This window comes from Delphinus delphis, chromosome 18, assembly GCF_949987515.2.
Source record: "Delphinus delphis chromosome 18, mDelDel1.2, whole genome shotgun sequence".
NCBI classification, from domain to species: Eukaryota; Metazoa; Chordata; class Mammalia; order Artiodactyla; family Delphinidae; genus Delphinus; species Delphinus delphis.
The window spans coordinates 392,063-419,960 of record NC_082700.1 but is presented as its reverse complement, the minus strand read 5'-3'; the positions used below and the strand labels follow the sequence as shown (position 1 = coordinate 419,960).

At 40.8% G+C, this 27,898-nt stretch overlaps 1 protein-coding gene across 2 annotated transcripts in view; it reads left to right on the top strand.

The window, feature by feature from the left end:
* Nucleotides 1–27,898, top strand: part of CENPJ (centromere protein J) — a 53,840-nt gene that overhangs the window by 19,288 nt on the left and 6,654 nt on the right. For both annotated transcript variants that reach the window (XM_059995545.1, XM_059995544.1), the window contains exons 6-12: nucleotides 6,559–6,670; nucleotides 7,436–7,538; nucleotides 7,666–9,295; nucleotides 11,080–11,212; nucleotides 14,374–14,539; nucleotides 20,157–20,399; nucleotides 23,661–23,745. In XM_059995545.1, the coding sequence (XP_059851528.1) occupies nucleotides 6,559–6,670; nucleotides 7,436–7,538; nucleotides 7,666–9,295; nucleotides 11,080–11,212; nucleotides 14,374–14,539; nucleotides 20,157–20,399; nucleotides 23,661–23,745 (2,472 nt within the window). The remainder of the gene's footprint in view (nucleotides 1–6,558; nucleotides 6,671–7,435; nucleotides 7,539–7,665; nucleotides 9,296–11,079; nucleotides 11,213–14,373; nucleotides 14,540–20,156; nucleotides 20,400–23,660; nucleotides 23,746–27,898) is intronic.

Below are 27,898 nucleotides of genomic sequence, written 5' to 3'. Positions count from 1 at the left end.
GAGTTTATTTTTGTGTATGGTGTTAGGGAGTGTTCTAATTTCATTCTTTCACATGTAGCTGTCCAGTTTTCTCAGCACCACTTATTGAAGAGGTGGTTTTTTCTCCATCGTATGTTTTTGCCTCCTTTATCAAAGATAAGGTGACCATATGTGCATGGGTTTATCTCTGGGCTTTCTATCCTGTTCCATTGATCTGTATTTCTGTTTTTGTGCCAGTACCATACTGTCTTGATTACTGTAGCCTTGTAGTATAGTCTGAAGTCTGGGAGCCTGATTCCTCCAACTCCATTTTTCTTTCTCAAGATTGCTTTGGTTATTTGGGGTCTTCTGTGTTTCCATACCAATTGTGAAAGTTTTTGTTCTAGTTCTGTGAAAAATGTCATTGGTAGTTGACAAGATGGGGATTGCCTTGAATCTGTAGACTGCTTTGGGTAGTATAGTCATTTTCACAATGTTGATTCTTCCAACCCAAGAACATGGTATATCTCTCCATCTGTTGGTATCATCTTTATTTTCTTTCATCAGTGTCTTATAGTTTTTTGAGTACAGGTCTTTTGTCTCCTTAGGTAGGTTTATTCGTAGGTATTATATTCTTTTTGTTGCAGTGGTAAATGGGAGTGTTTCCTTAATTTCTCTTTCAGATTTTTCATCATTAGTGTATAGGAATGCAAGAGATTTCTGTGCTTTAATTTTGTGTCCTTCCACTTTACCAAATTCATTGATTAGCTCTAGTAGTTTTCTGGTAGCATCTTTAGGATTCTCTATGTATAGTATCATGTCATCTGCAAACAGTGACAGTAAATAAAACAGTGACAGTTTTCTTTTTTTTCCTATTTGGATTCCTTTTATTTCTTTTTCTTCTCTGATTGCTGTGGCTAAAACTTCCAAAACTATGCTGAATAACAGTGGTGAGTGTGGGCAACCTTGTCTTGTTCCTGATCTTAGTGGAAGTGATTTCAGTTTTTCACCGTTGAGAACGATGCTGGCTGTGCGTTTGTCATATATGGCCTTTATTATGTTGAGGAAAGTTCCCTCTATGCCTCCTTTCTGGAGGGTTTTTTATCAAAAATCGGTGTTGAATTTTGTTGAAAGCTTTTTCTTCATCTATTGAGAATATCATATGGTTTTTATCCTTCAGTTTGTTAATATGTTGTATCCCATTGATTGATTTGTGTATATTGACGAATCCTTGCATTTCTGGGATAAAGCCCACTTGATCATGGTGTATGATCCCTTTAATGTGCTGTTGGATTCTCTTGGCTAGTATTTTATTGAGGAGTTTTGCATCTGTGTTCATCCATGATATGGGCCTGTAGTTTTGTTTTTTTGTGACATCTTTGTCTGGTTTTGGTATCAGGGTGATGGTGGCCTCGTAGAATGAGTTTGAGAGTGTTCCTCTCTGCTGTATTTTGGAAAGTTTGAGAAGGATAGATGCTAGTTGTTCTCTAAATGTTTGATAGAATTCACCTGTGAAGCCATCTGGTCCTGCACTTGTGTTTGATGGAAGATTTTTAATCACAGTTTCAATTTCAGTGCTTGTGATTTGTCTGTTTATATTTTCGATTTCTTCCTGGTTCAGTCTCGGAAGGATGTGCTTTTCTAAGAATTTGTCCATTTCTTCCAGGTTGTCCATTTTATTGGCATAGAGTTCTTGTAGTAATCTCTCATGATCCTTTGTATTTCTGCACTGTAAGTTGTAACTTCTTCTTTTTCATTTCTAATTCTGTTGATTTGAGTCTTCTCCCTTTTTTTTCTTGATGAGTCTGGCTAGTAGTTTATCAATTTTGTTTATCTTCGCAAAGAACCAGCTTTTAGTTTTATTGATTTTTGCTCGTTTCCTTCATTTCTTTTTCATTGATTTCTGATCTGATCTTTATTTCTTTTCTTCTGCTAACTTTGGGTTTTTTGTTTTTCTTTCTCTAATTGCTTTAGGTGTAAGTTTAGGTTGTTTTTTTGAGGTGTTCCTTGTTTCTTGAGGTAGGATTGTATTGCTATAAACTTCCCTCTTAGAACTGCTTTTGCTGCATCCCATAGGTTTTGGGTCGTTATGTTTTCATGTCATTTGTTTTTAGGTATTTTTTGATTTCCTCAGTGATCTCTTGGTTATTTAGTAGTGTACTGCTTAGCCTCCATGTGTTCGTGTTTTTTGCAGATTTTTTCTGTAATTGATATCTAGTCTCATAGTGTTGTGGTCGGAAAAGATACTTGGCACGATTTCAATTTTCTTAAATTTACCAAGGCTTGATTTGTGACCCAAGATATGATCTATCCTGGAGAATGTTCCATGAGCACTTGAGAAGAAAGTGTATTCTGTTGTTTTTGGATGGAATGTCCTATAAATATCAATTAAGCCCATCTTGTTTACTGTATCATTTAAAGCTTGTGTTTATTTATTTTCATTTTGGATGATCTGTCTGTTGGTGAAAGTGGGGTGTTAAAGTCCCCTACTATGGTTGTGTTACTGTCGATTTCCCCTTTTATGACTGTTAGCATTCGCCTTATATATTGAGGTGTTCCTATGTTGGGTGCATAAATATTTACAATTTTTATATCTTCTTCTTGAATTGATCCCTTGATCATTATGTAGTGTCCTTCTTTGTTTCTTGTAATAGTCTTTAAAGTCTGTTTTGTCTGATATGAGAATTGCTACTCCAGCTTTCTTTTGATTTCCATTTGCATGGAATATTTGTTTCCATCCCCTCACTTTCTGTCTGTTTGTGTCCCTAGGTCTGAAGTGGGTCTCTTGTAGACAGCATATATATGGGTCTTGTTTTTGTATCCATTCAGCCAGTCTATGTCTTTTGGTTGGAGCATTAAACCATTTACATTTAAGGTGCTTATCGATATGTATGTTCCTATTACCATTTTCTTAATTGTTTTGGGTTTGTTATTGTGGGTCTTTTCCTTCTCTTGTGTTTCCTGCCTAGAGAAGTTCCTTTAGCATTTGTTGTAAAGCTGGTTTGGTGGTGCTGAGTTCTCATAGCTTTTGTCTGTAAAGGTTTTAATTTCTCCATTGAAACTGAATGAGATCCTTGCTGGGTAGAGTAATGTTGGTTGTAGGTTTTTCCCTTTCATCACTTTAAATATGTCCTGCCACTCTCTTCTGGCTTGCAGAGTTTCTACTGAAAGATCAGCTGTTAACCTTATGGGGATTCCTTTGTATGTTATTTGTTGCTTTTCCCTTGCTGCTTTTAATATTTTTTCTTTGTATTTAATTTTTGATAGGTTGATTAATACGTGTCTTCGTGTGTTTCTCCTGTATGGGACTCTCTGTGCTTCCTGGACTTGATTGACTATTTCCTTCCCATATTAGGGCAGTTTTCAGCTATAATCTCTTCAGATATTTTCTCAGTCCCTTTTTTTTTTTCTTCTGGGAGGCCTCTCTTTCGAATGTTGATGCATTTAGTGTTGTCCCAGAGGTCTCTGAGACTGTCCTCAATTCTTTTCACTCTTTTCTTTGTTCCGCTCTGTGGTAGTTATTTCCACTATTTTATCTTCCCAGTCACTTATCCGTTCTTTTGCCTCAGTTATTCTGCTATTGATTCCTTCTACAGAATTTATAATTTCATTTATTGTGTTGTTCATCATTGTTTGTTTGCTCTTTAGTTCTTCTAGGTCCTTGTTAAATGTTTCTTGTATTGTCTCCATTCTATTTCCAAGATTTTGAATCATCTTTACTATCATTACTGTGAATTCTTTTTCAGGTAGGCTGCCTATTTCCTCTTCCATTTTTTTGGTCTGGTGGGTTTTTACTTTGTTCCTTTATCTGCTGTGTATGTCTCTGTCTTCTCATTTTGCTTAACTTACTGTGTTTGCCGTCTCCTTTTTGCAGGCTGCAGGTTCGTAGTTCCTGTTACTTTTGGTGTCTCCCCCCAGTGGGTAAGGTTGGTTCAGTGGGTTGTGTAGGCTTCCTGGTGGAGGGGACTGGTGCCTGTGTTCTGGTGGATGAGGCTGGATCTTGTCCTTCTGGTGGGCAGGACTGCGTCTGGTGGTGTGTTTTGGGGTGTCAGTGAACTTTTTATGATTTTAGGCAGCCTCTCTGCTAATGGTTGGGGTTGTTTTCCTGTCTTGCTAGTTGTTTGGCATAGGGTGTCCAGCACTGTAGATTGCTGGTTGTTGAGTGGAGCTGGGTCTTAGCGTTGAGATGGAGATCTCTGGGAGAGCTTTTGCTGTTTGATATTATGTGGGGCCAGGAGGTCTCTGGTGGATCAATGTCCTGAACTTGTCTCTCCCACCTCAGAGGCTCAGGCCTGATACCCGGCCAGAGCACCAAGACCCTGTCAGCCACTTGGCTGAGAAGAAAAGGGAGGAAAAAAAAAAGAAAGAAAAAAATAAAGTTATGAAAATAAAAAATATTATTAAAAATTTTTTTTTTAAAGTAATAGAGAAAGAAAGACGAGAGCAACCAAACCAAAAAGCAAATCCAGCAATGATAACGAGCGCTAAAAACTATAGTAAAAAAACAACAACAACAAAAAACAGAACTGTAGGACAAATGGTAAAAGCAAAGCTATACAGACAAAATCACACAAAGAAGCATACACATGCACACTCACAAAAAGAGAAAAGGAAAAAAAACATGGAAGAGAGCAACCAAATCAATAAACAAATCTACCAATGATAATAAGCTCTAAATACTAACCTAAAATGAGCCTAAAACTAGAAACAAATTGATGCAGAAAGCAAATGCCAAGTTGCTCCCAAAGTCCACTGCCTCAATTTGGGATGATTCGTTGTCTATTCAGGTGTTCCACAGTTGCAGGTGCATCAAGTTGATTGTGGAGATTTAATCCGCTGCTCCTGAGGCTGCTGGGAGAGATTTCCCTTTCTCTTCTTTGTTCTTCACTCAGACAAGACAGGGTTAAATGAGCAGCTGATTCGGGGGCTCTGGCTCACTCAGGCTGGGGGAGGGCGGGGTACGGAATGCAGGGTGAGCCTGCGGAGGCAGAGGCTTGCGTTATGTTGCAACCGCCTGAGGCGTGCTCTGTGTTTTCCCAGGGAACTTTTCCCTGGATCACAGGACCTGGCTTGGCGGGCTGCACAGGTCCCCGGGGTGCATGCATGTGTGTGTGTGTGGATAGTGAGCTGTGCTCGCACACAGGCCTCTTGGTGGCGGCAGCAGCAGCCTTAGCGTCTCATGCCCGTCTCTGGGGTCTGCGCTGATAGCCGCGGCTCGCGCCCATCTCTGGAGCTCGTTTAGGTGGTGCTCTGAACTCCCCCTCCTCGCGCATCCCGAAACTGGTTTCTTGCATCTTAGGCAGGTCCTGACTTTCCCGGGCTCCCTCTCGGCTAGCTGTGGCATACTCGGCTAGCTGTGGCATACCCCTTCAGGCTGTGTTCACGCAGCCAACCCCAGTCCTCTCCCTGGGATCCGACCTCTGAAGCCCGAGCCTCAACTCCCAGCCCCCCGCCTGCCTCGGCGGGTGAGCAGACAAGCCTCTCAGGCTGGTGAGTGCTGGTCGGCACCGATCCTCTGTGCAGGAATCTCTCCGCTTTGCCCTTCGCACCCCTGTTGCTGCGCTGTCCTCTGTGGCTCCGAAGCAATCCCCCCTGCCACCCCCTGTCTCCGCCAGTGAAGGGGCTTCCTAGTGTGTGGAAACTTTTCCTCCTTCACAGCTCCCTCCCAGAGGTGCAGGTCCCGTCCCTATTCTTTGTCTCTGTTTTTCCTTTTTTCTTTTGCCCTACCCAGGTATGTGGGGAGTTTCTTGCCTTTTGGGAAGTCTGAGGTCTTCTGCCAGCATTCAGTAGGTGTTCTGTAGGAGGTGTTCCACATGTAGATGTATTTCTGATGTATTTGTGGGGAGGAAGGTGATCTCCACGTCTTCTCCGCCGTCTTGAAGGTCCCCAAGTAAAGTTTTATTTTGTAGAATTACCTCTAAAACAGTGCCCTATGCTTCAGAGTACTTCGTCATTACAGCTCTGTTAGTTTCCTGCTGCTGCCCTGTCGAGAAACTGTGACCACGTGGTGTATAAATTCTTTACCAAGGCAGCTCGACACCTTCTTTCTCTGGGGCTGAATCCCCGCTGCTCACGTGCTCTTTACACACACAGATCTTTCATTGACTGCAGTGGGAATTCTCAGTGTGTAAAAGGAGAGGTTTTCCTGTCTGCAGACTTTCACTTGTCAACTTCACAGGATGGCTTCCGGATTATTTTGGGGGTCTCAGTCCTCAGTAGCTTGCCAGCGAAGTTGATCTGAATTGAGAACTCAACACCAGATACTTTGAATAAAGTCCAGTCCTAGCAAAGGACTTGCTTCAAAATTTAATCAGGTAACAGTGTGACCGAACAGAGGGCTCACTGTCAGGTCACAGAAGCCAGTACTATGGCACGGGTTTTTGAGAGGTCAGCTGGAAAGGAGAGCAGAATGTTGTGTTTTCATTAGCATTTTGTAGTTTTTCTTTATCATATTAAAGAATTCCTTGAGAGTTCTAAAATCTTTGGTATACATTAAGTTTAACTAAATATTTTTTTAGTACAGTAACTTGTAAAATTCTCAAGTTTTAAGACTTTAATATGCTTTTTTTTGAACTAAATTGTTGCTCATTTTTATCCTAGGAGAAGGTATTTTACCATGTTCGGAGAAAATGACGGAACAGATTCAGGAAGGGAACAATACGAACTTAAAAAAAATTGGTGATTCCTCAGAAGTGGTTAATATCGAAGAAAGGTATCGTCCATGTTGGAAGGAATTTAGTATAATAGTCATTATTATTGGTACTTTCTCTGAAAGATCCATAGTTTTCTTGTTTTTGCCTGGGTATGCTTTTAAGTAAAGGGTTGAAGATCCAACGTATTCCATGTTGTCAGCAACAGAAGCAGGTTGGGGAGATACATCAGGTTGACAATGTCCTGGAAAAATGGAGCAAAGTTTTTTCACCTAAGGGAAATACCTGGATAAAACTAAGCTTCTCTCAAATAAGTAAATCCTGTTTTGGAGAAGAGAAAAAAGTCATATATTGGAGTCTTACACATGGTATCACTTACAAATAATAATTGAGTGAGTGTGGTTACAGAATTTAAAAATTTTATGTCAGAGATAAAATATCAACTGTGAGGTTGTTTATTATTTTCTTAAGTATTTTAATATACATTATGGAATGGCAAATGACTTTTGATTGTTTTGTTTATATTATTAAGGATCTTAAAGAATGTATTTAATGAACTATTTTTGAAATATTTTTATTTATGTAATGAATATGTTACTTCAAAAGTTAATCTAAGGTCAGTAGGTGGACTTCAGAGGGGTTTTTCAAATCATGTGTAGAGTGACGTGTATTTCTGTGCTTTGGAGGATGGAGTGGGATTGTAGCTTTTAATAGATTCTCGGAGGGGATCTGAGACTTTGAAAAAGGTTAGTTCTCAGTCAGGCACACTAAGTGTAAAGTATTCACCACATGATTTGAATGTTAAATAACTTTACTTTCATGATTAGGCCTATTAAAGCTGCTATTAGAGAAAGGAAACAAACCTTTGAAGACTACTTAGAAGAACAAATTCGGTTGGAAGAACAAGAACTGAAACAAAAACAGCTAAGGGTTAGCATTTCCACTATTTTGATTAAATTATCTTAAGGCTTTAGAGATTTGTTTATAATTTGCTTTAAAAATAACTTTGAGATTACTTGGATATACCAGAATTAATTCAAATATTCTTTTATTTTAGGAAGCAGAAGGATCCTTGCTAATCAAAGCAAAACCAAAACAACCATTCTTAAAACGAGGAGAAGGTTTAGCTAGATTTACTAATGCTAAATCTAAGTTTCAGAAGGGGAGAGAAAATAAACTAGTCACTACTCAGAGCATTTCAGAGGACAAACCTGTGTTTAAATTAGATAAACAACAATTCCAGCGGAAAACTGCTCATATAAATAAAGAACTGTGTACAGAGAACCTTCCTGTCAAAAAGAACAGTAAAGCCAGAACAAAGAGTGGTTGTGTCACACTCAGTCAGAAGCCGAAAGTGCTTAAGGGTAACAATAGGAAAAGTCTCTCTCCAGCAGGGTTGAAGATACTGGCAGGGAAGAAATGTGATGGGCAATTTAGAGGTCAGATCAATTTAGAAAAAACGGTAGAATCTAATAATAAAGAAAATGTACCCGAGTGTACAAAGCCTTGTGACGTTGGTTGCAAAATCTGGAATAATACACAAGGTAAAGACAGACTTTCCCTTTTGACAGGGCTGGCCAGCTGCGTGGCTTCTAAGAGCCCAATAAGTGAGACTTCGAAAGAGTCAGAATCTTCTCTTGACATTTCTCTTCAGAAAAAGTTAGAGAATTGGGAACGAGAAAAGGAAAAGGAAAATTTGGAATTAGATGAATTTTTGTTTTTAGAACAAGCTGCTGATGAAATATCATTTTCTAGTAATTCCTCATTTGTACTGAAGATCTTAGAGAGGGACCAACAGATCTGCAGAGGTCACCGGCTGTCTTCTACTCCTGTCAAAGCTGTGCAGCAAGAGAAGACAGCAACACCGGATCCCATCAGTGAGCGTAACCAAAATGAGGATCCAGACCGTACCAAGTGTGAAAGTAAGGGTGAGTGTGAGGTTGCACCCAAACAACCTGATTCAGTATCCTCACCTGATGGATCGCAGGAACAGTCCTGTAAAGTCAATAGGAAAGTGTTCCAAATGAGCATTTGTGAAAGTCCAACTAGGTGGAATGCAAGCGATGACGAGGGTGGTACAGACAGTGATGATAGCACTGATTCTGAGGAACACCTTGATGTCACCATAAAACCATCAACTGAGGATAAAGAAAGGGGTTTCAGCAGCAGAGAAGATAGTCCCCAAGTCTGTGATGGGAGGGGACCTTTAAGGGACACCAGGACTCAAGAAGAAGATAAGAGGAGAGATGTTGAGTTAGATTTGTCTGATAAAGATTACAGTAGTGATGAGTCTATCATAATAGCAGGCTTGAAAAATAAAGCTTCTGATTCCTCAAGAAGATACCCATCTATGAGTAAAATTGACTTTGATGATGAAAGAACTTGGACTGACCTTGAAGATGATTCATTTAAACATGATGTTATTCTTGGGAATGAAGCCATTTATGGGACTCCCCAGACAACCTACCCTAATAAGAGTGAAAAATGTGTACTGGACAAAACAATAAAAAGGAAGGTTGCAGCAGTCAAGAAGGGAGAAGACTTGAATAAATCCAGTAGGAGCACAAGTCCTCCTCCTACCTCGGATCTGATGATGAAATTCTTCCCTTCTTTGAAACCAAAATCAAAATCAGATTCACGCTTGGGAAATGAACCCAAGTTAAACATAAATCAAGACCAGCCGCCTGGTAAGTCAGAGCATTGTAAACTATGTAATGGAATGTTACAAGTTTAACATTTATTTTATCAGTATGTTGTCAGAATGCTTATTAAAATCCCAACCTTTCTAGTTGCTCAGTGGAAATCTAGTAGGTGATTTGTTAAAGTTTAGTAGGTAATTTGTTAAAATTGGATTTGTTTTGTGAATCTAATGTAATAGTCACTAGTATAAGAGTTTTGGAAGAATTGTGATTTCAGATTTTTCAAATTTTAGCCTGTATCTTATTGCTAAGGCTTTAAAATTAATTATTATAAAGTGAGATAACATTTAAGTTTCTTTTATAACCAGGGAATACCCAATTTGTGGTTTGTGCTACTGTGCTACCTCTGTGTGTATTTTTTTTAATTAGTTTTTTTTTTTTTTTTTAACTACCTCATGCATTTACTTGCCAAATATGATGAGGAAGAAACACAGTAAAATTCAAGTTTCTTTTCTTCCCCAGACCTGGGCTCTTAGAGACATCAACTTTCCCATTTCATTTGTGTATTCTACAAAGATTCCATGCATATGAAAGCATATGTGTGAATGTGTGTATAATCCTCCTTTCTGCACAAATGAAAACATATTTTTTATATACTGTTCTGCACCTTGCTTATAATAAATTTTGAAGATTGTTCTAATACACGCACATCTGTCTCATTCCATTTAGTGGCTATATAGTATTTAGTTTATGTGATGGATTTTATTAACTTATATTGAAAACAGTTTTCCATTATGTCATGTTATAAACTCTGAATGTCTAGCAAAGCATAGGTGCTTTAAAATAGAAATTATAACTTAAGGTAATTTTTAAAAATACTCTGATTTTAAAAATATATTTAAAATATATATATATTTAAAAATAATATTTTTTGCAGGAATTTTGGAAGTTAAAAAGTGTAGAAGCAAAAATGTTTATAACTACCCTATCCTAAAGTAATTGTGATATCATTTTGGGATATTTCTTTCCATTCATTTTTCCTGTGTATTTTTCATATGGTAGAGACATATATTATAACTCGCCTCATCCTTTTTGACCAGGTGTATAATATGCTTTGGCCATATCATTAAAACTCTTTGTATACTTTAAAAATGGTTGCAGAGCATTATATGAATGTAGCATAATTTTATTTAGTAATTTCTTTAATGTTGGATACGAATTATTTTTCACTATTAGAAATAACACTTCAATGCATATTTTTGTGCAGGACGATTTGTATGATTTTATAAGTTCGTTCTTTAACTAGATTTTTAGAAGTGGGCCTAAGGGTAGATAATGTGTATTTTAGCCTTGTGTTACAAATCAGGGTTATTTTCCAGAAGGGTAGTTGAAGGACGAAAGCATTGGCTATTTTCTTAAGTAGCAAATTTGATACTGAAAAAGATCTTAATTTGTATTTCTTTGATCAGTGGGGGGTAAACTTTGATTTTGGTGTTCATTAGAGCTTTAAGTCTCTTGCAAATACTTATTCATGTTCTTAAGCTATTTATGTATATTGGTTTAAAAATTTATTTGATTTTTTAAATACATAACGTTCATTTGTCATCAGATTGATACTCTTGAGGTAGAATGATTTGATTCTTAAATTTAGGCTGTTCCATCTGGAAAGTTCGACTATAATAATTTTTTTCTTTGCTTTTAGAAGCATTGTTTCTAATGCATTTTAATAGTACAGGTGTTTACCATATTTTTGGCTCCTAGTGTAATAGCTAGCTAGTGTTTTGCTGTTGAAAGCTTTTTGTGAAGTTCAGTATTTGTGGCTTATCTTATAGGTGACAATGTTCGATCTCAAGTTTTGAGAGAGAAAGTTATTGAATTGGAAACAGAAATAGAAAAATTTAAAGCTGAGAACACATCTTTAGCTAAACTTCGCATTGAACGAGAAAGTGCCTTGGAAAAACTCAGGTAAGTTTGCATCTGTAAGTGGGGGAAAATGTATAGTGATTCAGCTTTATTTTTAAGATTATATCTGAACTATTTGAAACAATTCTTATTAATCCAACAATAAAAGTGAGAGAAGGAAGTGAAATAAATACCACATAAGAATTTTTAAATAAAATGACCCACTGTGGTCAAAGATGTCTTAAAAGGAGAATTGTCGTCGTGATGAGGTCATAAATTGAAATTTGAAAAGCAGTGTGGAGCTCTGAATTCAAGGGCCACCTTGGCCAGTGTATTAGTTTCCTAGGGCTGCTGTAACAAAATATACACAAACTGGATGGCTTGAAACAACAGAAATTTATTTTCTCATGGTTCTGGGGGCTAGAAGCCTGAAGTCAAGGTGTCAGCAGAGCCATGCTTTCTCTTGTATCTTCTGTTGGTTTCTGGTGATCCTTAGCCTTCCTTGGCTCACAGCTGGACATGTGGGTTGTGTCTATGTTTGGGTTATTGTGAATAATGCTGAGGAACCACCATACTGTTCGGCACAGTGGCTACACCAGTTTACATCATGTTAGTTGATTTGTGTGTGTTGAACCAACTCTGCATCCTGCGGATGAATCCCACTTGGTCATGGTATTTAATGCTTTTACTGTGCTGTTGAATTTGGTTTGCTAGTATTTTTTTGAGGATTTATACACTGTATTCATCAGGGACATTAGCCTATAGTTTTCCTTTCTTGTATCTTTGTCTGCCATTGGTATCAGAGTGATAACTAACCTCACAGAATGAGTTTGGAAGTATTCCTTCTTTTCTTGGAAGAGTTTAAAAAAGAATGGTGTTAATTTTTTCTTTGACTGGTGGAATTTACCTGTGAAGCCATCTGGTCCTGGACTTGTGTTTTTTGGGAGGTTTTTGATTACTGATTCAGTCTCCTTATTTGTTATTGGTCAGTTCAGACTTTCTGTTTCTTCTGGATTCAATTTTGGTAGGTTGTATGTTTCTAGGAATTTAACCATTCTAAGTTATCCAGTAGTTTCGAATATAATTATTCATATATGGTCCTTTTTATTTCTGAGGCATCTGTTATAATGCCTTGCCTTTCATTTATGACTTTATTTATTTGAGTCTTCTCTCTTTTTTCTTAGTCTAGCTAAAGGTTTGTTGATTTTTTTCCTCCTGGACTCCCATAATGCGTATATAGTTCATTCATACAGTAGTGTCCCATAAATCCTGCAGGCTTTCTTCACTCCTTTTCATTCTTTTCTCTTTTTTCCCCCTCTGACTGAATAACTTTGAATCACCAGTCTTCACAGTCACAGATTCTCTCTTCTGCTTGAGTCTGCTGTTGACGTTTTCTGTTGCATTTATCACTTCATTCCTTGTATTCTTCAGCTCTAGAATTTCTTTTTGGTTCTTTTTTTATGATTTCTGGCTCTTCGTTGAACTTATTGTTTTGTTTCACGTATCGTTTCCCTGGTTTAATTGAGCTGTTTTTCTGTGTTTTCTTGTAGCTTGCTGGGCTTCCTTAAAGCAATTGTTTTGTGCTCTGTGTCAGGTCATCTGTAGACCTCGATTTCTTTGGGATTGGTTACTGGAGCTTCATTAGTCCTTTGGTGGTGTCACGTTTGCCTGATTCTTGGTGATCTATGTGGACTTGTGTTGATGTCTTTGCATTTGAAAGAAGAAACACCTGTTTCTGTCTTTACAGACTGTTTTTGGCAGGTAAAGACCTTCTTCCGCTGGATCCCTGGACCGGTGGGTCTACTTTCAGGATCACAGTCAAGTGGGGTTGTAGCTGGGTCCACAGTTGGTAGGCCTGTTACCAGGGTTGCAGTCAGCTGTGGTTCCTGCTGGATCCCCAGTAGGACAGGACTACTTCTTGGACCACAGTCAGGCAGGGCTGGAGCTAGGTCATGGGGCTGCCTCGTGGTCCACTGTTGAGTCTGTAGACAGGAGGTGTGTTTCCAGGCGTGAGGATGGGTGGGGCTCCTGCCAGGTTTCTGAGCAGCTTCCTACCAGGTCCCTGGGTGGGCAGGACTGACTCCGTACCACATAGAACAGGGCTGGAGCTAGGTCACAGGGCTGTGTCAGGATCTGTAGGCAGGAGCAAGGTCTGTGGGTCTCTTTCCAGGGGCATGAATGGGCATGGCTCCTCCTGGGTCCTTTGGCAGTGGGGCTGTTTTCAGTGCGTCAGGACCACATTTGGTAAGCCTGGCACTGGGGCATGGGCCTGCCTTCTCTAAGTGGCTGTCCTTGATCTTAGGCTTCACCAGCGTTTCTCATTTCCTGCCTGAATCCTAGAGCTTCCACAAACGCACTTCTGTCTGTGGATGGCGTTTGTGTGGAAGGATGTGAGCTAGGGGCCTCTTGTTCCACAGTCTTGTGTCGTCACTCTCCCTGTGCTCTTTACACAGCATCCAGAAGGAGCCCGAGTCCTGACAGTTCCTCTGACCCGCGTGCTCCTAAGCTAAATACCAGGGTCTTCACAGTGATCCACAGACCCTAGTTAATCGCCCCGCCTCCCGCGCCCCCCACCCTTTTTTCCTGACGTTTTCTCCTACCGTTCTGTCTCTTTAGCCACACTGGCCTCCTGCCTGTTCTTTGAACACATCAGGCATGTTCCTATCTCAGGGCTTTTGCATGTGGTGTTCCCTCTGCCTGAACTGTTTTGTCCAGATACCTCCATGGTGGTTCTCTCACGTCCCTCAGGTTTTACCTCAAATACTGCCTCAGCAAGATGACTCTGTCCATAATTTCAGGCTCCTAACCTCCATATTTCCTAACCTCATTCCTTGGTTTATTCTTCTTAACATTTCCAGTGTTCCATATATTTTACTTGTTAATCTTATTTATTGTCATCTGTCGCTCCCACTAGAATGTAAGAAGCTTTATAGGAGTAAGGATGTTTATTTTTCTCACTGTGGTTTCTCCAGTAGTGTAGTAGTGTAGTGTAGTGTACACGTAGTGTAGTACTTGAATCATAGTAGGGATGCAGTGAATGCTTGTTGAGTAGTGCTTTACTGAGTTAATTGACTGTTACTTCACTACTGTGGGCTGAAGATGGATTCACCAAAACTAGCAGCTCCTCAATTCCAGGTTGTCACTGGTGTTCCATTTTGGTACCACATGTGGATTACTGTACTGAGGTGGTCTCCTTAGATTATAACGTGGTTTGGTTGTTTTAGGAAAGAAATTGCTGACTTTGAACAACAGAAAGCAAAAGAATTGGCTCGAATAGAGGAGTTTAAAAAGGAGGAAATGAGGAAATTACAAAAGGAACGCAAAGTTTTTGAAAAGTATTCTACAGTTGCAAGAACTTTTCCGGATAAAAAAGAACGTGAAGAAATACAAGTATGTCAGTTCCTTACATTATACTCATATCAGTTAGTAAAGATGACAGTCTGGTAAGAATCTTAGAATTATTTGATGTGTCAAAGGGAAATTGGGTATCAGTTTATTAATCATCCATTGACTCAGCAAATAATCTGAGACATCAGGAACATCTTTTGTAGTCTTGACTTTCTTTTTTTTTCAATTTTTTTTGGCCATGCCATGTGGCATGTAGGATCTTAGTTCCCCGACCAGGGATTGGACCCGTGCCCCCTGCATTGGAAGCACGGAGTCTTAACCACTGGACCGCCAGGAAAGTCCTGTAGTCTCAACTTTTCAAGAGTAAAATGCATCAGTTCTTTTCTTACTGAAGGCTTCCCCAGAAAATGCTCCGGTAATGACACGGCTGTATTAACAAGCAGGAGCTGGGGATTCACCAGTGGAATGTGTTAATTTGTTTGACCCACCACACATTGTTCTGTTCATTTATAATAATTTAAGGCTTGTATACTAACTAGGTGTTTAACTCTAAAACTTGTAAACTGATAAGCCAAATCATCAGTCCTATTCATTTCAAAGTTAGAAATGGACATGATCAGAGGAAAGTAGTAGTTAAAAAGAACTAATGCATTTCTAGCTAAAACTATAAACCTTCTAGGAAAAAATGTAGGTGAATATATTTGCGACAGTGGCATCTGCAGAGGTTTCCAAGAGAAGACACAAAGAACTAAGTATAAAAGAAAAAGTGGATATATTGAATTTCATCAAAAGTAAAACTTCAATTTACCAAAATAAAAATTTTAAATGGCTTTCTATTATTTATAGCATAAAATACAAACTCATCTTCCACTTTCATATTTTACATACTAGTTTTTTTGAGTCCCGGCCTTTGCTTCCTTCCTTTCATATATAGTGCACCATCCTTGATTAGTCTTAGTACACACCTGTAGCTTCAGTTACCACATGCAGTGTCTATTAGGGTCTTTAATTCTATTTATTTCTGTAGGCGGAAACGTGCCATTATGTTTTTGTTCATGCTTGGTTTATTATATCTAATATGTTAGACTTTAACAATCTATTAAAGTTTTTATTTCAAAAGGTAATATATTCCTATTCAAAAGGTACAAAAAGATGTGCTGTGAAACCTCTCCGTCTCACCCTTGCCCTGGCACCTGATTTACGTCTCTTTTGAGGTATCCGGTGTTACCAATCTTTTGTATCTTTTCAGAGAAATTCTAAGCAAATACATATGTATATTCCCAATTAAAAAAAACCAAAAAGCAAATTAATGGTAGTATACTAAAATCATTTTACGTCTTAACGTAAAGAGCGTTCTCCTTTACCATTGAAAATAGATGCATTATAACAGCTGCATTGTATGGAAGTGCCGTAATCTACCTAACCAAGCATTTACGTTATTTCTGCTTTTTCTGTATATAAGAAGTGCTCTCCTGAACAACCTGTACATACCTCCCCTCTCGCAGTCATTCTGCATAGTCATTTAACATGTGGTTATTGAGTACAGCCTGTATAGCAGGCATGCACTAGGAATGAGGTAGTGAACAAAATAAATTCATCCTTACCTGTTTGTAGCTAATGTACACAAGCATATCTGTGGGATAAAGTCCTGCAAATGAAATTTCTAGGCTAAAGGGTATGTACTTAGTAGATATTGCCAGATTATCCCTCCATAAATATCACGACAATTTTTTTTTTCTTTTTGGCTGCATTGGGTCTTCGTTGCTGCACGCGGGCTTTCTCTAGTTGTGGCGAGTGGGGGCTACTCTTCGTTGTGGTGCGCAGGCTTCTCATTGTGGTGGCTTCTCTTGCTGCAGAGCACGGGCTCTAGGCGCGTGGGCTTCAGTAGTTGCAGCACGTGGGCTCAGTAGTTGTGGCTCACGGGCTTAGTTGCTCCATGGCATGTGGGATCTTCCCGGACCAGGGCTCGACCTGTGTCCCCGGCATTGGCAGACGGATTCTTAACCACTGCGCCACCTGGGAAGTCCCTGTCATGCCAATTTAAAATTCTACTAGCAATTTTAAGAGTGTTTTTTGCTCTTTGCCTGAAAGGTAAAAGATAAAAATTCGTGTTAAATTTAATTGAATTTCTTTTCTCTTTCCCTCTCTCCCTCTCTCCCTAACCCTCTCCGTTGGGTCTTAGTTGTGACATGCAGCATCTTTTGTTGTGGCTCACAGCATCTACATTGTGGTGAGCGGGCTTCTCTCTAGTTGTGGCGTGTGGGCTCTAGAGTGTGTGGTTTTAGTTGCCCCACAACATGTGGGATCTTAGTTCCCTGACCAGGGATAGAACCCACATCCCCTGCATTGGAAGGCATATTCTTTTTTTTTTTTTTAATTTTAAAAATTAAAAAAAAAATTATTTATTTATTTTTGGCTGCTTTGGGTCTTCTTTGCTGCATGTGGGCTTTCTCTAGTTGTGGCGAGCGGGGGCTACTCTTCATTGCGGTGCACAGGCTTCTCATTGCGGTGGCTTCTCTTGTTGCAGAGCATGGGCTCTAGGCATGTGGGTTTCAGTAGTTATGACATGTGGGCTCAGTAGTTGAGGTGCACAGGTTTAGTTGCTCCGCGGCATGTGAGATCTCCCCGGACCAAGGCTTGAACCTGTGTCCCCTGCATTGCCAGGCAGATTCTTAACCACTGTAACACCAGGGAAGCCCTGGAAGGCAGATTCTTTTTTTTAATTTTAATATTTGAATTTTATTTATTTTTTTATACCACAGGTTCTTATTAGTCATCAGTGTTATACACATCAGTGTATACATGTCAATCCCAATCGCCCAATTCAGCACACCACCATCCCCACCCCACCCCGTGGCTTTCCCCCCTTGGTGTCCATACATTTGTTCTCTACATCTGTGTCTCACCTTCTGCCCTGCAAACCCGTTGATCTGTACCATTTTTCCAGGTTCCACATACATGCGTTAATATACAATATTTGTTTTTCTCTTTCTGACTTATTTTACTCTGTATGACAGTCTCTAGATCCATCCACGTCTCAACAAATGACTCAATTTCGTTCCTTTTTATGGCTGAGTAATATTCCATTGTATATATGTACCACAAATTCTTTATCCATTCGTCTGTTGATGGGCATTTAGGTTGCTTCCATGACCTGGCTATTGTAAATAGTGCTGCAGTGAACATTGGGGTGCATGTGTCTTTTTGAATTGTGGTTTTCTCTGGGTATATGCCTGGTAGTGGGATTGCTGGATCATATGGTAATTCTAATTTTAGTTTTTTAAGGAACCTCCATACTGTTCTCCATAGTGGCTGTATCAGTTTACATTCCCACCAGCAGTGCAAGAGGGTTCCCTTTTCTCCACACCCTCTCCAGCATTTGTTTGTAGATTTTCTGATGATGCCCATTCTAACTGGTGAGAGGTGATACCTCATTGAAGTTTTGATTTGCATTTCTCTAATAATTAGTGATGTTGAGCAGCTTTTCATGTGCCTCTTGGCCATCTGTATGTCCTCTTTGGAGAAATGTCTATTTAGGTCTTCTGCCCATTTTTGGATTGGGTTGTTTGTTTCTTTAATATTGAGCTTCATGAGCTGTTTATGTATTTTGGAGATTAATCCTTTGTCCATTGATTCGTCTGCAAATATTTTCTCCCATTCTGAGGGTTGTCTTTTCGTCTTGTCTGTGGTTTCCTTTGCTGTGCAAAAGCTTTGAAGTTTCATTAGGTCCCATTTGTTTTACTTTTGTTTTTATTTCCGTTACTCTAGGAGGTGGATCAAAAAAGATCTTGCTGTGATTTATGTCAAAGAGTGTTCTTCCTATGTTTTCCTCTAAGAGTTTTATAGTGTCTGGCCTTACATTTAGGAATTTAATCCATTTTGAGTTTATTTTTGTGTATGGTGTTAGGGAGTGTTCTAATTTCATTCTTTTACATGTAGTTGCCCAGTTTGCCCAGCACCACTTATCGAAGAGGCTGTCTTTTCTCCATTGTATATCCTTGCCTTCTTTGTCATAGATTAGTTGACCATAGGTGCGTGGGTTTATCTCTGGGCTTTCTATCTTGTTGCATTGATCTATGTTTCTGTTTTTGTGCCAGTATCATATTGTCTTGATTACTGTAGCTTTGTAGTATAGTCTGAAGTCAGGGAGTCTGATTCCTCCAGCTCTGTTTCTCCCCCTCAAGACTGCTTTGGCTATTCGGGGTCTTTTGTGTCCCCATACAAATTTTAAGATGTTTTGTTCTAGTTCCGTAAGAAATGCCACTGGTAATTTGATAGGGATTGCGTTGAATCTGTAGATTGCTTTGGGTAGTATAGTCATTTTCACAGTATTGATTCTTCCAATCCAAGAACATGGTATATCTCTTCATCTGTTGGTATCATCTTTAATTTCTTTCATCAGTGTCTTATAGTTTTCTGCATACAGGTCTTTTGTCTCCCTAGGTAGGTTTATTCCTAGGTATTTTATTCTTTTTGTTGCAGTGGTAAATGGGAGTGTTTCCTTAATTTCTCTTTCAGATTTTTCATCATTAGTGTATAGGAATTGAAGACATTTCTGTGCATTAATTTTGTATCCTTCCACTTTACCAAATTCATTGATTAGCTCTAGTAGTTTTCTGGTGGCATCTTCAGGATTCTCTATGTATAGTATCATGTCATCTAAAAACAGTGACAGTTTTACTTCTTCTTTTCCAATTTGTATTCCTTTTATTTCTTTTTCTTCTCTGATTGCTGAGGCTAGGACTTCCAAAACTATGTTGAATAATAGCCGTGAGAGTGGACATCCTTGTCTTGTTCCTGATCTTAGTGGAAATGCTTTCAGTTTTTCACCATTGAGAATGATGTTTGGTGTTGGTTTGTCCTATATTGCCTTTATTATGTTCAGGTAGGTTCCCTCTGTGCCAGCTTTCTGGAGAGTTTTTATCATAAATCGGTGTTGAATTTTGTCAAAAGCTTTTTCTGCATCTATTGAGATGATCATATGGTTTTTATTCTTCAGTTTGTTAGTATGGTGTATCACATTGATTGATTTGCGTATATTGAAGAATACTTGCATCCCTGGGGTAAATCCCACTTGATCATGGTTTATGATCCTTTTAATGTGTTGTTGGATTCTGTTTTCTAGTATTTTGTTGAGGATTTTTGCATCTATATTCATCAGTGATACAGGTCTGTAATTTTCTTTTTTTGTGGTATCTTTGTCTGGTTTTGGTATCAGCGTGATGGTGGCCTCATAGAATGAGTCTGGGAGTGTTCCTTCCTCTGCAAGTTTTTGGAAGAGTTTGAGAAGGATGGGTGTTAGCTCTTCTTCCTTCAGTTAGTCATGGATTCCTGTTTCTGTTTTCTTCACCAGATAACCCCATCCATCTCTCTCTGTTTCACTTGCTGTCTTAGCTTAGACCTTTATCGCCGTGCGCAGTGTAACGCGCTGGCTGCCAAGTGGTGTCTGCCTCCTCTGTCTCCTCAGTTCTGGATGGCATGAGGTGAGACTCTAGCCTGAACCCCACTCCTTTTCCTGCGAAACCCAGTGTCATTGACATTCCTTTTTCTGCTGTCTGTGATAGGCTGGCAATTCTGTTTTGTTGATGTGTCTTGTCTCTTCTCTTGCATTGTTTCAGTTCTAGTAATGCTTTTCCCCCCTCCCCCCGCCCCCCGAGAGGCTTTGAAGCAGCAGGTAGCAGATTTACAGGAAGATTTGAAAAGAAAGGAAGGAAAATGGTCCAGTACACATGGCCGTCTTAGAAGCCAGATAGAAATGTTGGTCAAAGAGAACACAGACCTCCGGGAGGAAATGAAAGTGATGGAAAGATTCCGACTAGATGCCTGGAAGAAAGCCGAAGCCACCGAGAGCAGCTCCAGGATGGGTCAGTGCGCGACGGCCTCGAGAAGAGACGGGTCCAGGGTAGGTTTTGTCACGTTGGGGAGATGCTAAATATTTGAGCAGTCAGATTCGTAGAAACGGAGTAGCAGGGTGGGTGCCAGGGCTGGGGGGAGGGGAGAATGAGAAGCCGTTGTTTAGTGAGGGCAGTTTTGCAAGGTGAAGAGTTCTGGAGGTGATGGTGGTGATGGCTGCGCAGTGGTGTGAATGTACTTAACGCCAGTAACGTGTACATCTTAACGTGGTTAAGATGGTGATTTTGTGTTCTGTGTATTTTACCACAATTAAATACTTCTTTTGTGCATCGCTATACAGATAGTTTTCAAATTCATTTTTATAATTCTTATAAAGGAATTATAACACAGTAGGCGGGTAATCTCAGTTAAAACAGGGTAAAATTTTTGCAGAGATTTTTTTTTTTTTTGCATATGATCCTTTTAAATCAAGTATTTGGTTTTTTATTCGTCTGTATTCACAACTGTGATGTGCCGGTCATGGCTTTGAGGCACTGGAGACCAAGCAATGAATAAAACAGACAAACTTCCTTGTCCTCTTGGAGCTCGGATTCCAGCCGTGGGAGAAAGCTGAGTGAAGCATATGGTGTGGGACGTAGTGGCGAGAACTCGGGAGGGAAAGCAAGGAGGGGGATCACCGCTGGGCGGAGTGTGTTGCGGTTTATACAGGATGGCTGGGGAGGCCCTCCTGAGAAAGCGACATTGGAATAGTGGCCCGAAGAGGGCGCAGCGAGCCGGGCTGAGACGTGGGCCAGGAGCCCCGAGGCTGGGAGGACCAGGGTCCGTGAGGGGCAGAGCAGCAGGTGGGACCAGAGACGGGCTCGAGGGTGGTGGTGCCGCTTTCGTTAGGCCTTGGTAACTACCTGTGAGCGTTGCCTTTTTCCTCTGAGTCAGACGGGGAGCCCTGGCAGGGCTTGGACGGAAGGGGTGGCCTCCGCCTCTGTGTTGGTGAGCCCACCCTCCCTGCTGTAGACATGCGAGTGGCCTGAAGTGGGCGTCTGGGCGCCATCAGGACACCAGTTGGGGGGTTGCTGCAGGTGGATGGGGTTTATTGATGAACTGGGGATGGGGTGTGACAGCAGGAGAGGGGCGGGAACGGCTTCCAAGTTGAGTGTGGTTTTTTTGGCCCTTTACCGTGAGTCCCCGCAAGAAGAGAGCACGCTTTTCCTGCGGGTGTGGGTGTTGGTTAGGAGCTCAGGTTAGATCAGGTGAGCTCGAAATGCCTACTAGACATCAGGTGGACATCAGGCGGGGCTGTGCGTGTCCAGAGAAGCTTAGGTTGGAGCGAGAAGTTTGGGGCCCTCGGAACGTGTGGGAGAGATCGCTCGGCTGAAGGCGTGGACGGGGAAGGGTCCTGGGTCCTGGCCAGGTTGTAAGAAGATGGCGGGGAGGAGAATGAACCCGAGTCTGAAGTAAAGGAGGCCAGTGTGGTGTCCTGAGGGCCAAGTAAAGCAGCAGAGATGCCCGTGCCCCAGAGGCCGCTGCCGAGTAAGCGGGGGACTGCAGATGGGTCCTCGGATATGCCGGGTAAAAGCCTGACCGGCTAAGAGAGCGAGCGGTTTCAGGCAGAGTATAAAGCGCTGTGGAGAAGTTTTGCAGTAACAGTAAGGAAATGGGGCAGTAGCTGTAGGGGAAGTAGTTTTTTTTTTTTTTTTTTAAGATGGGAAAGTCAACACGTGCTTATGTATTGGTAGGATTGATTCAGTAGGAAAATACGGATGCAGGAGAGAGTGGGCGGGTTGCCGAAGCTGCGAGCACAAAGGAGAGGAGACTGGGTTTGGGGGAGTGGAGGCGCCCGCCCGGTCGGGAGCTCGACGTCCGTGTCTGGTGACGGGGCCTCAGCCGTGGACCTGGGGCTGGACGTGTGGGGTCCGTTGGTGGGACGTTCCCCCCTAACCCTCTGGCTTCCCTCGGGGAATGGAGGCTCGGGCATCTGCTGAGACTGAGGATGGAGGCCACTCTGGGAGGCTGGAGGGGTGGATCGGGGTCCACGAGAGTGGAGAGCAAAGGGCGAAGTGTGGTCTGACTCCTGGGCTGCGCTAGGGGCCCATGTAGGTTAGCGATTATATGTTTCAAGTGGGAATTGTTTGCGTTATTTTTCCTTATTCAGCTCTTTGGGTGTAGGGTGGTGGAGAGTAATATTGATATTTTAGCAGAGGTGTGGTCATCCAGGTGAATCATACAGAGTGAGAGGGGCTGGAAGTTGACAGTATGTAAATACAACAGGAGTGCCTGCAGTGCACCATGAATTCAGGCTGCTCAAGGAGGGCATAGGTTTTGGGGGACACAGAAAACATGTGGATCAGTGAATTGTGGGACCGTGTGGGCTGTAAGCATTGTTGGAGTGAGGGTCTCAGAGGGATGAGCTGGAAGGACAGGACACGGTAGTTAGAAGATGGAATTCTGCCCCCCATTTTATTATGAAAGCTGCCCCGAATAGAGCAAGTTGAAAGAACAGTTTGATGAACACCTGAGTGCCCACCTAGATCCAGCCATAGTTCACATTTTGCCATACTGCTGTATAGGTATTTTGCTGAACCATTTGAAGGTAATTGCAGAAATTGTGGAACTCACCCCTAAATACTTCGGCACTTTATTAAATGGCACTGGCTTTTTGGATAATTTTTATTTATGTCCCACATTCTGGATTCGAATGCTTTGAAATTGATACTTTTGCAGTTCTTAATAATCGCAGATACTGATAATGACTAGTTCTAGACTTTGTCCATTGGAGCGCATGGCCACGGTGGGAGAGAACAGGTGTAGAGATGGCAGCTAAGGTATTGGGGTGGCTTCTTCTGGCACGCGGGGTCCACGGACATGAGACTTGCTGGGGCAGGGGTGGCTAGGGAGGAGAGAAGGAGGGTCTGGTTGGAGGTGGTGGTGGGGAGCAAGGAGGACATCTACCTTGACCTCTAAATCTGGGGGCTGCGGAAGGGGCAGTGGTGAGCAGTCTTCTGCTGTCTGACCGTGAGTTCATGTCCTCTCCTCTGACCGCTCTGGTAACAGTCACAAAAACCTGTTTTGTTTTACATGGTCTGTTATGCCTTCACTTGAGGATTGCATGTATTTCCAGAGGCGGCGTGTGCGTGTGTGTGTAGCTCATTCCTAGTAGCAGCTTGTTCGCTCTGGCCTGTAGCAGTAAACGAAAACAGCATAAATGAACAAACTTAAAACATTCCCATTGCAAGCTGAGTTCTGTTAGTTTCATTCCTTGTACTAACGTGTAAACTAATACTAATTTTATATTCAAAATTTTCTCATACTATAGAAGTCATCAGTTCGATTTCAAAAGAGTCAAGTTTCTTCAGGAACCCAGGTAGAAAAGTACAAAAAAACCTATTTGCCAACACAAGGTAAGATAGTTGCATGATCTTCTTTTAAAATATTTCAGGAATTTAAAGAGTGGAGAATTTACACCCAACTTAAGAAATAAAACATTGTAAATATAATTGAAGCCCCCGTGTATCCTACTCCCAGTTAATGTGCACCCTGACAGCATTCCCTTTCTTATTTTTCATTCTTTTACTACATTGTGTCCGTAAATCAATATAGTGTTGTTTCATAGTTCATCCCTCTGCAGTTTGCTGCTTTCTCAGTATTTTAAGACGTAGCCTCATTAATACATATAAACTCTAGCTGTACAGATTCCATGGGTATTTGCCACAGTATATTTTCTTGTTGGCGGGCATTCAGGTTTTCCCCCAGTTTGTCACAGAATGAACAAGTCTCGGTCATGTGAGTTTCTCTCTGACACATGTCAGGAGTAGGATATTGGGTCACATCAGGTTTGTGCCACTTTAGGAGGCTTTCCCTTTGCAAAGCGGTTACCAGTTTCTTTTTTTACTGTCAGCAGAACATGCTCTTTGTGCTTGCCAACACTTGCTCTGCTCAGACTTTACAATTTTGGCTAGTCAGATGGGTGTGAAATGGTGGGTCAGTGTAATATGCATTTCCCAGGTTACTGATGAGGTAATGTGAGCATCTTTTCATATTTAGTGGACATTTGGGTCTCCTCTTTTGTGAATTGCCTGTTCATTTCTTTTGCCCATTTAAAACTCTGTGTGTGTGTTTGTGTATGTGTATGTTTTTCTGTATTGAAGTTAGTCATTCTGCATACTAATCCTTTGTCATTTGTAAGCACTGCCAATATCTTCTGCCAATCTGTATGTAGCTTTTTGGTTTGTGGGTTTTTTTTTTTTTTTTTTTTTTTTTTGCGGTACACGGGCCTCTCACTGCTGTGGCCTCTCCCGTTGCGGAGCACAGGCTCAGTGGCCATGGCTCACGAGCCCAGCCGCTCTGCGGCATGTGGGATCCTCCTGGACCGGGGCACGAACCCGTGTCCCCTGCATCGGCAGGCGGACTCTCAACCACTGCGCTACCAGGGAAGCCTGGTTTGTGGGTTTTTTAAAAAAATAAAATTATTTATTTTTGGCTCTGTGGGGTCTTCGTTGCTGTGCGCGGGCTTTCTCTAGTTGCGGTGAGCGGAGGCTACTCTTTGTTGCGGTGCGTGGGCTTCTCATTGCGGTGGCTTCTCTTGTTGCGGAGCACGGGCTCTAGGCGCGCGGGCTTCAGTAGTTGTGGTGCATGGGCTTCAGTAGTTGTGGCACACGGGCTTAGTTGCTCCGCGGCATGTGGGATCTTCCCAGACCAGGGCTCGAACCTGTATCCCGTGCATTGGCAGGTGGATTCTTAATCACTGTGCCACCAGGGAAGTCCCTGGTTTGTGTTTTTTATATACATGTTTTTCCTTTTAATATTGAAGTTAATCAATTTTTTTAAAAAATGGTTTTTGCTTTTTGTGACAGATACCCTTCTCAATCGTCAGGTCACAAATATGCTATTTTCTCCCATGAACTTTTGTTTTCACAACTGGGTCTTTAAGATCTACCTGGCATTTTTAGAAATTATTTCTGTGAATTAAATTTATAAAAGTGGATATAACATATGCAGTTTGGCAGTTATAAAGGAAATACTTGGGTAACCACTGCCTAGATAAAGAAATAGATTAGCAGCATACCAGAATTGACCCCTCCATGATTATATTACATTGCTTTTCCCTTTCATAGGTACAGCCCTAAAAAAATGTTTTACTTGTTTTTCAGCTTTCTGAATAGAGTTGTACTGTATGTATCGCATTGTCTTCTTTCACTACCTAGTTTTTTTTTTTTATGCATCTTTATTGCAGTATAATTGCTTCACAATGCTGTTAGTTTCTGTTGTACAACAAAGTGATTCAGCCATATGCATACACATGTCCCCATATCCCCTCCCTCTTGAGCCTCCCTCCCACCCTCCCTATCCCACCCCTCTAGGTCATCGCAAAGCACGGAGCTGATCTCCCTGTGCTATGCTGCTGCTTCCCAACAGCCAACTATTTTACATTCGGTAGTGTATATATGTCGATGCTACTCTCACTTCGCCCCAGCTTCACCCTCCCACCCCATGTCCTCAAGTCCATTCTCTATGTCTACCTCTTTATTCCTGCCCTACAACTAGGTTCATCGGTACCGTTTTTTTTTTTTTTTAAGATTCCCTATCTATGTATTAGCATACAGTATTTGTTTTTCTCCTTCTGATTCAATTCACTCTGTATGACAGTCTCCAGGTCCATCCACCTCACTACAAATAACTCAATTATGTTTCTTTTTATGGCTGAGTAATATTCCATTGTATATATGTGCCACATCTTCTTTATCCATTCATCTGTCGATGGACACTTAGGTTGCTTCCCATATCCTAGCTATTGTAAATAGAGCTGCAGTGAACATTGTGGTACATGACTCTTTTGGAATTACGGTTTTCTCAGGGTATATGACCAGCAGTGGGATTGCTGGGTCGTATGGTAGTTCTATTTTTAGTTTTTTAAGGAACCTCCATATTGTTCTCCATAGTGGCTGTATCAATTTACATTCCCACCAACAGTGCAAGAGGGTTCCCTTTTCTCCACACCCTCTCCAGCATTTATTCTTTGTAGATTTTTTCATGGTGGCCATTCTGACTGGTGTGAGGTGATACCTCATGGTAGTTTTGATTTGCATTTCTCTAATGATTAATGATATTGAGCATTCTTTCATGTGTTTGTTGGCAATCTGTATATGTTCTTTGGAGAAATGTCTATTTAGGTCTTCTGCCCGTTTTTGGATTGGGTTGTTTGTTTTTTTTAATATTGAGCTGCATGAGCTGCTTGTAAATTTTGGAGATTAATCCTTTCTCAGTTGCTTCATTTGCAAATATTTTCTCCCGTTCTGAGGGTTGTCCTTTTGTCTTGTTTATGGTTTCCTTTGCTGTGCAAAAGCATTTGAGTTTCATTAGGTCCCATTTGTATATTTTTATTTCCGTTTCTCTAGGAGGTGGGTCAAAAAGGATCCTGCTGTGATTTATGTCATAGAGTGTTCTGCCTATGTTTTCCTCTAAGAGTTTCATAGTGTCTGGCCTTACATTTAGGTCTTTAATCCATTTTGAGTTTATTTTTGTGTATGGTGTTAGGGAGTGTTCTAATTTCATTCCACTTACTGAAGAGGCTGTCTTTTCTCCATTGTATATTCTTGCCTCCTTTATCAAAGATAAGGTGACCATATGTGTGTGGGTTTATCTCTGGGCTTTCTATCCTGTTCCATTGATGTGTATTTCTGTTTTTGTGCCAATACCCTCACTGTCTTGATTACTGTAGCTTTGTGGTATGGTCTGAAGTCTGGGAGCCTGATTCCTCCATCTCCGTTTTTCTTTCTCAAGATCACTTTGGCTATTCGGGGTCTTTTGTGTCCATACAAATTGTAAAATTTTTTGTTCTAATTCTGTGAAGAATGCCATTGGTAGTTTGATAAGGATTGCATTGAATCTGTAGATTGCTTTGGGTAGTATAGTCATTTTCACAATATTGATTCTTCCAATCCAAGAACATGGTATATTTCTCCATCTGTTTATGTCATCTTTGATTTCTTTCATCAGTATTTTATAGTTTTCTGAGTACAGGTCTTTTTCTCCTTAGGTAGGTTTATTCCTAGGTATTTTATTCTTTTTGTTGCGATGGTAAATGGGATTGTTTCCTTAATTTCTCTGATTTTTCGTTGTTAGTGTATAGGAATGCAAGAGATTTCTGTGCATTAATTTTGTATCCTGCAACCTTACCAAATTCATTGATTAGTTGTAGTAGTTTTTTGGTGGCATCTTTAGGATTTTCTATGTATAGTATCATGTCATCTGCGAACAGTGACAGTTTTACTACTTCTTTTCCAATTTATATTCCTTTTATTTCTTTTTCTTCTCTGATTGCCGTGGCTAGGACTTCCAGAACTATGTTGAATAATGGTGGTGAGAGTGGACATCCTTGTCTTGTTCCTGATCTTAGTGGAAATGCTTTCAGTGTTTCACCTTTGAGTATGATGTTGGCTGTGGGTTTGTCATATACGGCCTTTATTATGTTGAGGTAGGTTCCCTCTATGCTCATTTTCTGGAGCGTTTTTATCATAAATGGGTGTTGAATTTTGTCAAACGCTTTTTCTGCAT